The 17,675-nt window shown below is 38.1% G+C and overlaps 1 protein-coding gene across 3 annotated transcripts in view; it reads left to right on the forward strand.

Annotated features, from left to right (window-relative positions):
• The window catches only part of FGD4 (FYVE, RhoGEF and PH domain containing 4), a 129,038-nt gene that overhangs the window by 71,750 nt on the left and 39,613 nt on the right, over positions 1-17,675 (forward strand). For all 3 annotated transcript variants that reach the window (XM_042992084.1, XM_042992085.1, XM_007090721.3), the window contains exons 11-15: positions 5,714-5,886; positions 9,840-9,870; positions 10,096-10,188; positions 10,459-10,584; positions 15,320-15,460. In XM_042992084.1, the coding sequence (XP_042848018.1) occupies positions 5,714-5,886; positions 9,840-9,870; positions 10,096-10,188; positions 10,459-10,584; positions 15,320-15,460 (564 nt within the window). The remainder of the gene's footprint in view (positions 1-5,713; positions 5,887-9,839; positions 9,871-10,095; positions 10,189-10,458; positions 10,585-15,319; positions 15,461-17,675) is intronic.

Raw genomic sequence — 17,675 nt, forward strand, 5'->3', positions numbered from 1 at the left:
GGGGCATCCAGGCCATTATGTTTTTAGTCTCTGTTAATTCCAGTTCCTTTCTATATCTAATGATGTGATAATAATCAGAATAATAGCTAATGTGGAGTAACAATAAGCTAACACTGAGTAATAGCTAGTAAATGTTAGCTATTGTTGTGATTGTTATTATCGTCCAAGAAACCAGACACATTGGTCATGAGGCTTGCCCAGTGAATGGCCCACGATACCTTCTCAGGATGTTACTCACATCTGACTTTCTGGTGCAGGACAGTCCTCTCATCAGCCATACTATGAGTTTATTTGGGAGCTTACAGGGTTTTTTTCCCCTCTGGTTACAGCCTCCTTTGATAGGAAAACTTATAGGAACTAATTACCATGCATAGCAGTATTCAGTATCTCTCATTTTTCAAAAAGAACATTTGGTCACCATATTTATTACCTAGCAGCTCTTCCAAGTTTGTATACAACTCAAGAAGATTGAAAACATGTCTACACAAAACTTGTATGTGAATGCTTATGCAGAATTATTCATAATAGCCAAAATATGTGGACATACGGATATAGTGGTATATCTATGCAATGGAATGTTATATGGCAGTAAAAAGGAATAGAACACTGATACATGCTATATGAATGAACTTTGAAAGCACTTTGACAAGTGAAAGAAGCCATTCCCAGAAGCCCATACTGTATGCTTTCATTTATATGCAATGTCCAGAGTAGGCAATGGAGAGAGGCAGGATGTAAGTAGAGGTTGCCTAGGGCTGGTGGGGAAAAGGAAATGGACAGAGTTTCCATTTGGAGTCATGAAATGTTCTGGGAGTAGATAGCAGTGATGCTTGCACAATTTATAGCTATACCAAAAACCATGAATTGTCATTTTAAAAGGGTAAATTTTATGGTATATGAATTATATCTCTATAACTTTATAAGATTTATAGATACTATCCAAATTAACTCCAAAATCTTCATTTGAGATCAACAAAAATACTTTACCACTGAGAGATCATACAGAGAGCTAAAAATGTAAATCTAGGACTTGTGATGCCATGTCAGGGTTCTGAGCTCTAATTATTTTGAAATGTATGATTGTTGTTTAGGTACAGTGAGACCACTAGATCAGGAGAAAATTGCCATGAAAAAGATCATTATACGCAGAGATTCCTCAAAGGAGAGGCTTGCCATACCATGGGGGGGGGGGGGGTGGTTACACAAGAAAGCATCAGAGTCCATAAGGAGACAGAGGAACCAAACAGAAAATGTGAGCAAGAGTGTTTATTATGGGTTCAGTGAGAAGGAATGGGCAAGACAAAATAAACAGACTTAGGATTTGCTAGTTTACATAATTCCATCAGGCTCTGGGGTATATACTGGCTGTTGTCTGAGTGATTAGGGCAGGGGAATACTGGCCCAGGGTGTAAAAGCTCAAAAAAGGAGGTGGTTAGGGTATGGCCTCTGGATTGGTTGGTTTCCATATGAAAAGCATGCATGTAGGTCACTCATTTACTACTTCTAGCAAGTGGATAACCCGAAGAAGGACAGATCCCTCCATTGTCAGCAAAGCCCCAAGATGTCAAAGCATCAAAAATACAGATTAGGGACACTTAGGTGGCTCAGTCAGTTAAGTGTCTGACTCTTGATTTTGGCTCAAGTCATGACAGTCGAGTTCCGTATCGGGCTCTGCACTGACAGCACGGATCCTGCTTGGGATTCTCTCTCTCCCTCTCTCTACCCCTACCCTGCTCATGTGCACTTGCTCTCTCTCTAAATAAATAAATAAACTTAAAAAAAAAAAAAAAACAGATTAAAAAGACATGCTTAATATACTATTTGGGGCAAAATGCCTGGGAGTTAATGTCTTCCCTCTACCAATGTCTTCCCTCTGCCTTTCCCCTTCTTTTAGGTGCTTAGGTAATTTCCTTTCCCTTCTTCTGCATGATTGTTACAGTTTCAATACTTAAGCTTCTAGCTCTGTGTCTAACCAATTGCCTTGGTTTAATCTTCACATTTGAGAATTATCCTGGAAATAGTTTTAGGTTGAATATCTTGGTGCAGAGCCAAATTAAGCAGCTATTTGGAGGACAGATGGCAAGGAGCCTTGGGGAACTACAGCCATAGTGTCTTTGAAGAAAGGACCCATCTCGTTCCACTTATTATAAGCTATCAAACCTCTCTTGCCGTTGCCTCCCCGGAGAATGGAGTCCTAGAGCAAGAGTTACTGGAAAGCCACATTCGTCTTGTGAAGACCATCTTAAAAGCATCTCTGTAGGTCCGTTCTCTTGATCCCAGCACGCCCACCCACCTCCATCCCCTGCACTGTTCTTGTTGCGCACCCTCCTCTTGCCAGCACACTTTGCTTTGCATAGAGCATTTTGGTTTTTTATACATAGTAACCTCAGCAACCTTTCTTATTTTTGTCTCTAGAAAGAATATGAGGGCTAGTTTTCTGTGTCCTTCTCTGGTGGTATTATTACATTTCTCTAAAAAAGCCAAATTGCATTTAGAATCTGATTTCAACATTCAGCTGACCTTCATGTGTTTGCACGTTTTCTTGCCTCCACACCATACTTGTTTGTATTACTGCAGTGTATTCTGTTGACTAAATTATATAACCACACCTGATATCTGAATGTTTAAAAAAAAAATCACTAAGCTATCCTACAGAATGACCCGGGAGGTTTTTATTCTTGGCCCTTTGGAGTTCTAGCCTTTATTTGCCTGTAGCTGGACAGGTTTTGATTTCCCTCCGCCATTCCATGACTTATTTAAACTTTGAATACAGAGCAGGCACTGGAAATTTTCTCCAATAATGTACTTTTTTCTTTTACCTTTTAAAACAAACTGGAATGACACTGTCACTGGCGAGACATGAAATTGAATTGTTTCAGTTAAATACACATTTTAAGAGACTTAATATGAGTAGTTGAGGACACTGGAGATCAAGAAGGGGGACTCGCCCTGTGTTTTTAATAAAATTGAGACTGGCTTCTAGCTTAGCACTTCTGGAGCTTGCTCACCAGCCAGAGATTACATGTCCATAACGACTTCTGAGCTGTGGCCATGGATAACAAGGGATCTCCTGCACCGAAAGGGAAAGTCAATCTACTTGGTGCTGCACTTGCTATCACTTCTTCTTCAGCACCAGCAGAATCCCAGAGGCAAGGTGATAATGGCTTTCACCAAAGGAGCAGGGTTCACAGAGGGAACAAGAGTGACTACCTAATTCCTGTACATAATATGGCATCTGCTACTTCGTAAGCGCTATTTTATGTCTGTCAAGAGCTCTTACTTTCAGCTGTAAGAAAGAAGAAAAAAGGCATTTATTGATGAGCATTAGATTGTGACATGAGTTCTAGAAGGGTGATAAAACAGTTATTGACCATTGAGAACGTAAAGCCCCAATTAGGAAGACTATATAAGAAGGGAAACATAATCTTGCAAGTGTAAAACAGAAAGAGAAACATCGTTCATAAAACAGTCTGTCATCTTGCATGAGTGTTAACTGCAAAAACCAAATGCCAACAATTTCCACATTCATGGACGGTGTTTCTATAAAATAAGAAGACTTTGCTGAACTTTATAAAGTGAACTGGGTACAGCATCAGATAACTCAGAAATTTTATGGCATGACATTACATTTGTCACTCAATTTGCAGAAAATGAGGCTGTTGTTGCTGTCTTGAAAGTTGAGCCCTGTGCATGTCGGCGGCTCTCCCCTTCCTGCTGCACTGTTTACAGCCTGGACCAAATCCACTCCTGAGATGGCCTTCGTACAAGATAGAGAGAAATGTTAACACAAACAGCAGCAAGCTGTTGCATTAACCAAGCTGGATGGTGATGAGAGCCTTTCAGAGTGTTTTCAAATCCCTAAGTCCTGTGTACTGCAATGAGGCTAGTGATTGCCATACTTAGAACACAGCGGACTGTTAATAATAGGGCATAGGTCATTAGGGTTCTCTTCTAGAAATGTAAATGTGAAATGTGGTGCTGAGATGCATCTGTTAAAGTGTATTTAGTGCCCTTTTATTTCCATTGAGGAAATGAAATTTATGATGCTGGTTACAGGATGTTGCATAATAATGCACAAGGAACAACCGATGAGAAATTTGCTTTCAGAATGAGTACAATGGACAGTGTCACATAAACAGGTTGAAATGTTTTCAGAACCCATCAGGATTTCTTGTCTTGATGGCTTAGGTGGAGCCAAATGGGACCTGGTTCAACAGGACAGTTTTCTTCATTTAATCCTCTTAACAACCTGTGACTTTTAGAGATAATTATCCTGAGACAGGAGAAGTTATGTAGTGCATAGTCCCCAGTTGCCCTTGTCTTCCAAAAATATATGTGACTCTAGAAACAGTGTAAGAGACAATAATAGGAAGAAAGAAGGTAAGTATGGACCTTCTTTAGGAATCTGCCTACAGATTAACCTAAGTATTTAGTCTTTCCTCTTTCTGTATGTTTTAATATACTCAAAAGTGAATTAAATGCCTCCCCAAACTTACTGCTTGGTCCTGATTAGCAGGGGTAGTTCATTGTTGACTAGAAATGAGGTATTATACAAAGTTTGATTCAGTTTTCAAAATAAAGTCCTTCATGTTACTTAAATTTTTTTCAAATGTTTATTTTTGAGTTAGAGAAAGCACGAGTCGGGAGGAGCAGAGAGAGAGGGAGACAGAGGATCTGAAGCGGGCTCTGAGCTGACAGTAGAGAGCCCAATGCGGGGCTCGAACTCACAAACCATGAGATCATGACCTGAGCCAAAGTTGGACGCTTAACTGACTAAGCCACCCAGGTACCCAGAAGGTCCTTCATTTTAAAAGCAGATCTGGTAAAGCAGATCTTTAAAAACTTTTTGCCAAAATAGATGACTTCTCTATTCATACATGACAAATTCTTAAGATGTGGGCCAATATAAAACAGTAACTTCGATTTTTATGTAGGGCTTAGTGTGCTAACCCCACATGTTCTAAAGTAATAATTTGGGTTTTTTTTAACCTAATATTAAACACACAAAAATAATTGCTAAAAATTACTCTTTTTCTCTAATAACTATTGTAGACTTGCTTTGTAAGACACAACAATTAGAAATTTTGATGCCTAAGGGCTTCAACTTATGTGGTTGAGAATTTCAGGTCCTGGTATGTGGAAAGTCCTTAATAAATTATTGCTGAATTTAATTGAACTAATTTTCTTAATAGTACAAATGATGATTGATTTACTTAAATATCAATAAACTATGAAGGGCACCCAGTGGCTCAGTTGGTTAAGCGTCCAACTCTAGATTTTGGCTCAGGTCATGATCTTGCAATTTGTGAGATCAAGCCTCACATCAGGCTCTGCACTGACAGTGTGAAGCCTGCTGGGGATTTTCTCTCTCTCTCTCTCTCCCTCTCTCCCTCTCTCCCTCTCTCCCTCTCTCCCTCTCTCCCTCTCTCCCTCTCTCCCTTTGCTCCTTCCCCTCTCTCAAAATAAATAAAAACATTAATAATTAATTATTATGAACCAATAAAGAGAAATATGTTATAAATTTTAAAATAGGGTAATTTTGATATAGGCCTAAAATCTCAATATAGTATTTCAATAATTTTGCTCACATAGAAAGTATGATATTCCCTAGAAATTCCTTGGAATTTTTGCCTAGGGCTACTTTTCGTATTGGTCACTTTCCTCTTTCTTCTTTGTTTTCTTACTTGTTGATGTGTGTTCTGTCTCCTTGCAGTTCAACAACATGTTGCTGTATTGTGTACCAAGATTCAGCTTGGTGGGCTCTAAATTCACAGTTCGAACCAGGGTTGGCATCGATGGAATGAAAATTGTAGAGACCCACAATGAAGAGTATCCACACACTTTCCAGGTATCTGGAAAAGAGAGAACACTGGAGCTACAAGCCAGGTGAGAGATTCATTCACACAGCTTTCTACAAGCATTGGAAGGAGTTGTAGGACAGAATAATTCTGAGGATCTTTCCCAAGTGAATACTATAGACCTCTGGGAATCTGGTTGGCATAAGAGAAGTAGTAGAAGCTCTTAAAAGGCAAGAATGATGTCTTCCCTTTTGATTCCTCCATAGTGTCTAGGATAGTGGTTTTGAGACGGTAAAAATTCAGTAAGTTACTTTGCCTCTTCAGATTTACAGGGTGCTCAGAGAATGAAGTTGTTGCATTCAAGCCAGGGTTTTGAGACTTGTAGGAAAAGGTTCTCCCCTAACACTTCCTCCCTCCGCCCTTCTTTTGGGTGCACAGTGTTTATTGATGCTTATTATTCCATGCTAAATGTTGAAGCATCAACTGTCAGTCCTTCAGTGTCTCTGCATTTGTGGGACTTGTTGGACTTTGATGGAGAGAATATTCAGAAGAGGCAGGGTAGAAAAGGTAATGATTCTCCTGACACAGTGGAGGATACATGAAGGGGGCCATTTAGAGCCCCCTTTCTAGTGGCCTCTAGAAACCAGGACTTCTGGAAGGGGTGATTCTTTTTTGCATGCTTTATTGAACTGGAAAGAAGGCTAGAGTTCTAGCATCCATCTCTCTAACCTAACCATGTTTAGAGGGGAAAAAACAATGAGAACCACTACAATGGATCATAGCTACCTGACGTGTGAACCTCTGGGAAACAGCATGCTGTCGGATTTTGAAATATCTGCCTTAGAAGACTGTCATCCATTTATCCTACAAAGACCTGTGTCATGGTGAAAATTGAGAACCTTCAGAAGGTCACAGATCAGAGGGTTAAGTACCAATCCTCACTCTGATGGTTCTGATACCCCAGGATCTGGAGACTCATAGAGCACTTCTGTTCCTTTTTGTTCTGTTGTACCTATAGTGTAGTTCTGAAGCTCATATGAATTCATCCTGGATACTTGGACTTAGTAACCATAAAAGCTTGAAGTTCAGACTTTCAAAAGAGAATAATTCATTCTGGCAGGAATCTACCCAGGGAATCAGGGAATTGGTGATCTTACAGTTAGGGGAGATCCAGCAGGCTGGGAAAATTTGAAGAAATAGCCAGCCAGTACTTTGGTTTCCCACAGCAAATCTCTACTGAACCTGGCATTACTTAGGGAACTGCTAGGGGACTGCTCTGAGGATTAGAAGGTGGCATTTCAAGCATGAATTAAAAGTATAGAGGACTTGGCTTTGAGTTCCATGGTTTTCCGACTTTATGGTGGGATTTGGGCCCCAGCCATTCAAACCCAAGGGAAGAAGGTATTTTGCTGTGCTTCGAGGTTCCTGACCTGAATCCTCACTCAGAGCCTGACTCACTGAGTGACTGGTTCTGGCAACGGGGAGAACTTATCAGTAGTTCTGACCCTCAGAGAAGTTTTCATTGCAGAAGAATGAAGTGCTGCTGCTCTGAAATACCAGCACACTTCCAAATCTGCAAACCTGAGACATGTCTAAACAGCAGAAGAGAGATTATCAAGGTTTCAGGGATTGTCTAAATGGGAACTCCAGCCTTCCATTAGCAAGTGGGCTCTTTTCTCTTGAGGATGGGGCTGATTCATGAGGAATTTTGTTAAGTACAGGCAGTAATCACTTTGTAGAGTTCCAGTATGCAGTACTGGATACATTTCAACTGGTATTGAAAACACGGTCATGTTTCCTTAAATTTCCTCTTCCCCTAATCGCATTGCTGCACTTATATCTATGATTACATGGTGAATCAAAGATCCAAATTAAGTGATTACTTTTCATCCAGTCTATGATTCTTTCAAGAATAGAGACAAACATTGAAAGTCTCAGAACATCAGAGTGTTACAGAGATTGCACGGAGCCCAAAATTGGATGTATGTTTGGACATATTTATAGATAATTCACTTCTGAAACCAACTGGGGGGAAAAAGGATTCTGCTTTTCTTGCAGAATGAGTCAGCCTTAAGACTGACCTCCTACAGAAGCTGTGGGACCCACTTTGCACCATGAGTTTGTGAAATCTGGATTAAAAAATTACCTCTTCAGTGTTTTGTCATATAAGCTTTCTTCTAGCATGTGCTTTGAGTAAACTAAAACTATTTTCAGCTTTTCTCAATTAACACTTTGGTGGTGTACTTCAGAATGATGTTATCTGAGTTAAATTAGTTTTGAGTACATTAAATGGATCTTTTATACCACATCACTGTGAACACATTGGGAAGACATACTTTTTTGGAAAACTCAAGGTGCTAGATCCCTAATTAAAGAGGAACATTTCTCATGTTTGTTCATTCTAGTTTACTTTTATTTAAAATCTTTTAGGTTAAGTTTAAACTTTTAAAAATAAGTTAGTTTTGAAAATTGAGACACATTACTAATACCATAGGAATTGGTGAGGCCTTGACTTGAAACTTTCTTTGTACTGTGATTTCCTTTTGGGTGTATTTTGTTAAGTGAAACTTGTTAAACTTTTTTGTTAACTAAATTTTTTTCTTAAAATAAAGATTTTTCCACAGTGACCAAAAAAAAAAAAAAAAAAAGAAGAAGGGAAAAAAAAAAACCTCTTACATTCTACTTCCTCTTCCATATTTAAAAGAATATAAAGTATTCTGTCTTACATAGTTTTTATTTCATGGTTTTATGTTACTAAATGTATGTAAAAACATAGTAATAAGTAAGTTAGAGGAGTAAAAAATCTGCCATGACTGAGAAAGTAAAACAAAAAGCATTAAAGACTTATCAAGTTTCTTTGCATTTAAAAGCCTGAGAGCAGCTAGGAAATAACTATGATTACAGGGCAGTAGAAATAATTTTATCCACACAGGCCACTGCAGTAGGGAGCAATCTTTTTTGAGGAGCAAGAGTGAAGCCTTCCCCAGTAAGAGTCTTGGTCCAAGGATCCCCAGGTGAACAATAAGCAGAATCTTCCATTTGACAAGCACGGATTCCAGCTGCATTCTTGGCACATCATGATGCTCAAGAATAAATTTGCTAGAAAGATGGATGATGTCACAAGAGCCAAGCTCCTGCTAGACTCATTTATATGTGACACCTGTAGGAGCGAGGCATGTGACATTCAGGCTGGAACTCAAACTCAGCCCTAGCCTAGCAAACACATGCAAACAAATGGAGCCCCACTCTTTTGACATTCTTCAAAATCCCCCAACTTGAAGATCTAGCTCAGGCCAGAGTCTACTAATGAGGACTTTTCTAACACATTCTGTGACAGCAGCCAGCTGTGTAAGCTACCTGCAAGGGAGATGAAATAAAGAGAATTTGCCTCAATAGGAAAAAAGAAGATTCGATTATAGTCAAGGAAATTTTTTTTTTCCCAACAGAAAATTATTAAGTACTAGAGTCCATTAATCTGTGAAACTTCCTTCCTACAAGCATCTAAAAATTTTGTTTTGCTTTATCTGTAATAGGTTAAGTACAGTATTGCCTAAAACTTTCTAGCAAAATTATTTATCAGAGGAAATATTAAATAGCTCCCGAAGACCTTTACAAAGATATTTCAGATTCTAGAGGATACATGTAATGTTTTCTAAGATGAACTGTGACTAGTAGCCTTTGAAAATCTCGTGTGTTTTCTTAAAGGTGAATTGGAAGACTAGTTGTATATCTGGTATAACTACATCTACATTACCTAATATGTTCAGCTAGATGATGGTTATTAAAAATAACATCAGGGCAGTATATTAATGGAAGCTAAACTTAACTTTCCCACTCAAAAATTATGTGTACCATAATTTTGTTTAAGAATTTGTTTGTTCACTTGCCAAAGATTCTGTTTAATTTTTGTTGAAACTTCTTCCTGGACATCCCTGAATTTTCCAGAAAGTTGAAACAACATCAAAGCATAGTTTTATTCTTATTCACAAGTTATAACTCATTAATGTTTTCTGCATTCACTTATATTCTGTTTTGTTTTAGTTCTGAGCAAGACAAAGAAGAATGGATCAAGGTAAACCGGATTTCTATTTTCGTTTTTGTTTTTGTTTTTTGATAACCTTTGTGTATGTACACAAACATGTACATATTATAGCGTATACATACATCAATGTCATAAGAACAAGGTCAGTTAATTCTTAAGGTCATTTTCACATCATAGATATTTGTTTGATAAGGCATTTTCATTAATTTGCAAGTGATATTTTAATGTGTGCTTTGAATCTCATTTATATTTTAGGCTCTTCAGGAGACCATTGATGCTTTCCATCAGAGGCATGAAACCTTCAGAAATGCAATTGCAAAGGATAATGACATGCACTCAGAGGTTTCTGTAAGTTGAATTAAATTCTTTAAGTTCTTTTCTCTCTGCAGTTGCAGAACTGGCTAGACAGAATCTCATTTTTCCTTACATGAATACAATAGCGAGTGCCTTTTTGTGCTGCTTAAACTTCTTTGTACCTTTTATTTCTTTTCCTGGGTCTTGAGTTTCAGAGCATGATATAAGCAATGTTGTTGAAGTGCTTTTTAATAAATAAGTAAGTAAACAAATAGATGGAAATGACAGTTTTTTCTATTAAAATTGAATCTCTTTCTTTTTTAGACTGCTGAGCTAGGGAAAAGAGCTCCAAGATGGATCCGAGATAATGAAGTAACGATGTGTATGAAATGCAAGGAGTCTTTCAATGCACTGACAAGGAGAAGACATCATTGTCGAGCATGTGGACATGTAAGTGAGATTTCTTCATGGTCATGAAGGCTGCTAGTAACTATATAAGTGTTGTAAAAGCATCAAGTTTGGAAAGGCAAAAAAAAAAAAAAAGAATCATTCAATTAAATAAATTACTTAATTGATAAACTTATTTTGATGACAGCTATGTGCAGAACACTGTGCTGGATCATGGAGAAAAAATGGTAAGCAAAATGATAGCCAGTTTCACCTAGTTTACATTCTAATGGAGAAAATAACCAAAGTCAAGTAAATGGACAAATAAGCATTTTAAATTACTACAAAGACACCAAGAAGGCAATCAAGAAGTTAGAATGGAGAATGATGTTAACAGAGGAGGACTTGGAACCAATTTTACTTAGAAAAATGAAAACCTCTCTGAGGCACAGATATTTAAGCTGGTGCCTAAAAAGTGAGAAAGAGCTAACCATGGCAAGGGAGGTGGGAAAGGCATTCAGTGGCTCCGTATGTCAGAAGAACTGAGATAGGAGAAAGTTGGGTCTGCTATTGGGATGCCAGAGGTAATGGGGCTGGAGCCTAATGAGTAAGAGGAACTGGGGCATAAGAAATAGTTAAATAGGTAAATAATAATTAAATAGTTAAATAGGTAAATAATAACCAAAGGAGTTGATGTCTCTGAGAAAACAAGAGTTGGAACATACAGCATAAATGGAAGCTCAGGCTTTTGATGGGAGAGGAAAACTTCCCTCCATTATAACAGAAAGGAAAAAGGAAATGATGGGTGCAAATGTGAGTGTTTTTGCTTTTGTGGTAGGAAATTTTGTCATTGAAGTGTGAGGAAGAGTCATCAGCTGAAAAAAGAGGGAGAAGAGGGATGAGGGAGATTCGAGAAAGAGGGTTCAGTATGATATAGTTGTCTCTGGGCAGGGAAGTGAGCCTCCCAGAGGAACATGTGTGGACTTCTGTGCCCATTAGAGGTTTATGGTTATACATGTAAAGGGGCACGCAAAACTCAATAACTCAGGCCAGAGGGGGCTGGTGACAGGTTTTCAGCAATTTGAGCTGTTTCATATGGAAAGAGTGAGGGAGGAACAAAGCATGAAATGAAGCAGGAGAGAGAGAACAGCAGGCTTTTGATGGCCTTGTGTACCAAGTTGAAGATTACATACTTTCTTCTAAAAAGCAACAAGTAAACAGAAGGGCAGGCATTGTGGTGCCATGATTTAACATATTATTAGTATGCTGAAGTGCAAGACTTCTTATTGATCATTCATTTAGATTGGTCTTTTACTGCAGATTTATTCTTCTGCTTTCCTCCTAAGTTTTCTCAGTGAAACAGTTCTGTGATCAAAGTTCAATTTGATAGCAAACTTTCCCCTCAGGGTAAGACTTTTTAATCTGTCATTGAGTTTGCTTGAAATGATTTTGGGTATTGACTGACACACTTGCCTTGTGTTCAAACAAACGTGTTTGAATGTGGATTACCAAAATACTATTATATGAGTTGGAAATAAATAAGAGAGTAGCTGATATGAATATGTAGATGCAGGCATGTTTAATTCTAAATCTTAGAGTAATTTCATTGCAATTATGAGAAAACAATGAATTGAGTTTTTTTAAATTTTTAAAAATTTTCATTTTAGAAAGAGAACATGAGCAGGGGAGAGAGGCAGAGAGACAAAGAATCCCAAGCAGGCTCCACAGTCAGCATGGAGCCCAGCATGGCGCTCAATCCCTACGTCCCTGGGAATACGACCTGAGCTGAAATCAAGAGTTGGTCGCTCAACCAACTGAGCCACCCAGGCGCCCCAACAATGAATAGTTTTTTTTCTATCATGAATTGTATATGCTGTGAACCTAAACTAAAAGTTTTACTACTATTTATATAGTTTTAAATAGTTTGTCCACTATAATTGGGAGGAAATATGCTTTTTGAAGCAAGAAGATGCTTTTTTTTAAGTGTGTGTATGTGTGTGTGTTTTATGTTTTCATTTAAATTCCAGTTTAACAGACAGTGTAATATCAGTTTCAGGTGTACAAAATTGTGATTCAACACTTCCATATAACAAGTGCAGTCTTTAATCCCCATCATCTATTTAACCCATCCTCTTACCCACCTTTCCTCTAGTAACTATCAGTTTGTTCTCTATAGTTAAGAATCTGTTTCTTGGTCTGCCTCTCCATCTCTCTTTTTTCCCCCTATGCTTATTTTGTTTCTTAAATTCCATATATAAGTGAAATCATATGGTATTTGTCTTTCTCTGATATACTTTGCTTAGTATAATATTCTGTAGCTCCATCTGCATTGTTGCAAATGGCAAGATTTCATTCTTTTTATGGCTGAGGAATATTCCATTGCATGTGTGTATGTATGCATTATGATATATATATTTATAATCACCTCTTCTTCATCCATTCATCAGTCAGTGGATACTTAGGCTGTTTCCATAGTTTGGCTGTTGTAGATAATACTGCAATAAACACTGGGGTGCATGTATCCCTTTGAATTAGTATTTTTTGAGTAAATACCTAGTAGTACAATTGCTGGATTATAGGGTAGTTCTATTTTTAACTTTTTGAGGAACCCTCCATACTGCTTTCCGGAGTGGCTGCACCAGTTTGCATTCCCATCAACAGCCAAGAGGGTTCCCCTTTCCACACATCCTCACCAACACCTGTTGTTTCTTGTGTTGTTGATTTTAGCCATTCTGATAGGTGTGATATGATATCTCATTGTAGTTTTGATTTGTATTTCCCTAATGATGAGTGAAGTTGTGCATCTTTTCGTGTGTCTGTTGGTTATCTGTCTTCTTTGAAAAAGTGTCTATTCGTGTCTTCTTCCCATCTTTTAACTGATTATTCATTTTTTGGATGTTGAGCTTTGTAAGTTCTTTGTGTATTTTGGATACTAACTCTTTATCTGGTATATGTCATTTGCAAATATCTTCTCCCATTCAGTAGGTTACCTTTTAATTTTGTTGATTGTTTCCTTCGCTGTGCAGAAGGTTTTTATTTTGATGAAGTCCCAATAGTTTATTTTTGCATTTGTTTCCCTTGCCTCAGGAGACATTTCTAGTGAGAAGTTGCTATGGCCAAGAAAATATTTTTTTCGTGTTTATTTATTTTTGAGAGACAGAGCATGAGTGGGGGAGGGACAGAGAGAGAGGGAGACACAGAATCCGAAGCAGGCTCCAGGCTCTGAGCTGTCAGCGCAGAGCCCAATGCGGGGCCTGAACCTATGAACCATGAGATCATGACTTGAACAGACATCAGACAGTTAACCGACGGAGGCACCCAGTTGCCCCAAGAAAATAATTTTTTAAACTGGGAAGTGTTTTTTGACAATTAACCTATAATAATTAGGAAAAAAATGCTATTCACTAAGAAATGGAATGCATTTGCATTATACTTATTCATTCATTGGCATTCTAAGTTTATTGTGTGCCTTATGAGCAAAATCTACAAGAATGATGCCTCACAGAGCTTACAGCCTAGTGAGTGTTACAAACACCAAATAATCACACAAGTGTATGATTAAAAACTAATAAGTACATCAATGGGGCACCTGGGTGGCTCAGTCGGTTGAGTGTCCGACTGTGGCTCAGGTTATGATCTCGCGGTCTGTGAGATCAGGTCATGACCTCGAGCCCTGCGTCGGGCTCTGTGCTGATAGCTCAGAGCCTGGAGCCTGCTTCAGATTCTGTGTCTCCCTCTCTCTCTGCCCCTACCCCGCTCATGCTCTGTCTGTCTGTCTCTGTCAAAAATAAATAAACATTAAAAAAATTTTTTTTAAACTAATAAGTACATCAAGAAAAATAAGGGAACTTCAGTAGCATAGTGACAAGAAACAGTTCCTTATTCTGGAAGTTGGAGGAGTCTTCCTTGAGGAAGTGAAATTTGAGTCAACATCTGAATGATGAGCAAGAGATAACTCACTGAAGCAGAGTTGAGAGAGGACAGGCATATAGCACTTCAGGGGCTCTTAAGAAGCCAGTGTCACTGGGGATACAGAGAGTAAAAGGGGCCAATTATATGGGATATTGTGGGCCATCGGTAAGAATCTGTTCTTTATCAAGAGCAAAGGGAAAACTAAGGATTTTAAATAGAGGGGAAACCTATCAGATTAGCATATTTAAGACAGCATCTGGTGTTTGGAAAATAGCTTGGATGGATGTAAAAACAGAGGCTAGAGAACGCTCAGGTAAGAATGCTACAAGGACCAGTCGTGAAATTGCAGTAGTCCGAAGTAGGATGTTAATAGCTTGGACTTAGAAGGAAGATGTAGAGAAATGGACAAATCGAAAAAAAATATCTAGGAGATAAAATCAGGACTTCGTAATATGGTGACTGTATGGGGTGAAGTAGAGGTATATGTCAAGGACGATGACTCCTAGGTTTCTGACTTGCCATGACTGGTGCTGTTTTCCAGGATAGGGAGCACTAGTAGGGAATAGGTTTGGAGGGGTGGGGTGGAGTCAGGAAACAGCTTCAGGCAGGGAAGATCCTGAGTTGATTTCGGGAGCTTATTGATGAAACATCCAGAGATATGAAAGGTAAAGGTCTCCTACCTTTAGAGCAAGGAAGACAAGGATGAACTAGCAGAGCTCATCACCAACAGCGTTATAATACCGTGATAAATATTCCTAATGTTCATGGGATATTCTTGGTCCGGTAAACGCCTTAAATATTTAACTCTTTCTCATTTAGTATTACTGGAAGTGATTATTGCTTAAATCTGTATGATTATTTACTCTTCATTTTTTTTTAATTTAAGGTGGTTTGTTGGAAGTGTTCTGATTACAAAGCTCAACTTGAGTATGATGGTGGAAAATTGAACAAAGTTTGTAAAGACTGTTATCAAATAATAAGTGGATTCACAGACAGTGAAGAAAAGAAGAGAAAAGGAATTTTAGAGGTATGGAATATTAAATATTGGAGAACTGAAATTTTTATGCAAGAAATGTAGAATTGTTTTTTAGCCCTAAAGAATACAAATAGCATATTTTATTATTTCTCTTAATATTTAACAATTTGAAGAAGAAGCAAGATTCATACTTTTCTCTCATCTTGCTTAATTTTGGGATCATATTCAGTTGTGTAGAAAGAAGAGGGTCAGTGCTATGTTTAGTCAACATCATTTGAGAGTGAAATACATTAATGTTGTGAAAGCAGCTATAATAAAATATTAAGAGTATGAATTGTTGTCTCTTCTGATGCCCAACATTACAGTGTATTTTTTTTAAAGTTTATTTATTTATTTTGAGAGAGAGAGATAATGTGCAATTGGGGGAGGGGCAGAAAGAGAGGGAGGGACAGAGAACTCCAAGCAGGCTCCACACTGTCAGCACAGAGCCCAGATGCATGGCTCAAACCCATGAACTGCAAGATTGTGACCTAAGCCAAAGTCGAATGCTTAAGTGACTAAGCCACCCAGGTGCCCCTCCACTGTATTTTTTAATAGGAAAGTGTTTACCTGGTAATTTTATCATATTGGCTTCAAAAGCCACTGTCTGAAATTATTAAAATTCATATTAAATTATTACTTTATTACCTGAAAACGTCTTCCAGCTTATTGTATTAAAAACATCATTTAGCAGCCAGTGACAGTAATCTGGTAACTGCTTTGAAATATTATTAAAATATCTAGCAAGTGAATGTGACTCATATTTTTAGAATAGTCAGAACCTCCCAAGCCTGGGCACTATGATGCAGCTTGTACCTGAAATGAGTTTCACACTCAAAGATACTAACATAAGGAATAAATTATATAATAAGGCCTTTGTGGCAGAAATTTCAAGGTAGCCTGGAAGGTCTGTGAAGAATAGGCTCATGACCATAATTCTTTGTATCTAAAGTCATAGACATACATAGTTTACTAAGAATTTCCATGCTTTATTAGGGATCAGTGACAGTTGGGGCACCCGGGTGGCTCCGTCAGTTAAGCATCTGACTTCAGCTCAGGTCATGATCTCACGGCTGTGAGTTAGAGCCTCACATTGGGCTCTGTGCTGACAGCTCAGAGCCTGGAGCCTGCTTTGGATTCTATGTCTCCCTCTCTCTCTGTCCGTCTCCTGCTCATGTTCTCTCTCAAAAATAAATAAACATTTTAAGAATATTAAAAAAAAAAATCAATGACTGTTTATTGAGCATCTATACAGTATAAGCATACAAGGGTCATTTCTGTTAAGTGAAAAAGAATCATAAACTTCAGAGTCCATTTAAGGCTGAAAAGCTAAAAGTTTAACTCTGAATTCTTCTAGGGTATATGTGTTGCTTGTAGGCAGACCTAAATGGGGCTTTCCCTGGCGAGGAGGTGGAAAGACATGTTTCACTGGCTCCCAAGAACACAGCCTTAAGACTTTTAAACACAGCAATAATATAATGAGTCCAATGACTTGTTTTAAGGGATGGGTTTCAGGTTGTATCTCTGAATTAAAAATCTCTAGGTAGTTTTCTCGAAAAACCTATATTTATTTAATCAAATAAATATATTATGTGAGGTCTTGGGGTGCCTGGGTGGCTCAGTCGGTTAAGCGGCCGACTTCGGCTCAGGTCATGATCTCGCGGTCCGTGAGTTCAAGCCCCGCGTCGGGCTCTGTGCTGACAGCTCAGAGCCTGGAGCCTGTTTCAGATTCTGTGTCTCCCTCTCGCTGACCCTCCCCTGTTCATGCTCTCTCTCTGTCTCAAAAATAAATAAAAACGTTAAAAAAAAAAAATATATATATATATATATATATATTATGTGAGGTCTATAAGTAGAAGATAAGTATGTATATGTGCATGTACACACACGTACATGCATTTTGAAACTTGCTTCTTGCCAGCTAGTGTGTTATGTGCCTTAGACCGAGAGTCAACACACTTTTCCTGTAAAGGGTCAGAGAAACTATTTTAGTCTTTGCAGGCCAAGAGGAAAACCTGAAAACATTACTTCTATAATAAGAAAGAAAACACATTTTCACAAATTTTTACTGACAGAATTCAAAATACAATAATAATGTAGTATAGTTTTTTATCATAGGGCAATAAGATTGGAATTCTTTGTAGGTAGGGGAGATAACGTTTCATTTCATTGGAGTCCAAAGTTAGTGTTCCCTGTCATCAGATTGATTTTAAATTTTATCTATAAA

The sequence above is a fragment of the Panthera tigris genome, chromosome B4, assembly GCF_018350195.1.
Source record: "Panthera tigris isolate Pti1 chromosome B4, P.tigris_Pti1_mat1.1, whole genome shotgun sequence".
Classification (NCBI taxonomy): domain Eukaryota; kingdom Metazoa; phylum Chordata; class Mammalia; order Carnivora; family Felidae; genus Panthera; species Panthera tigris.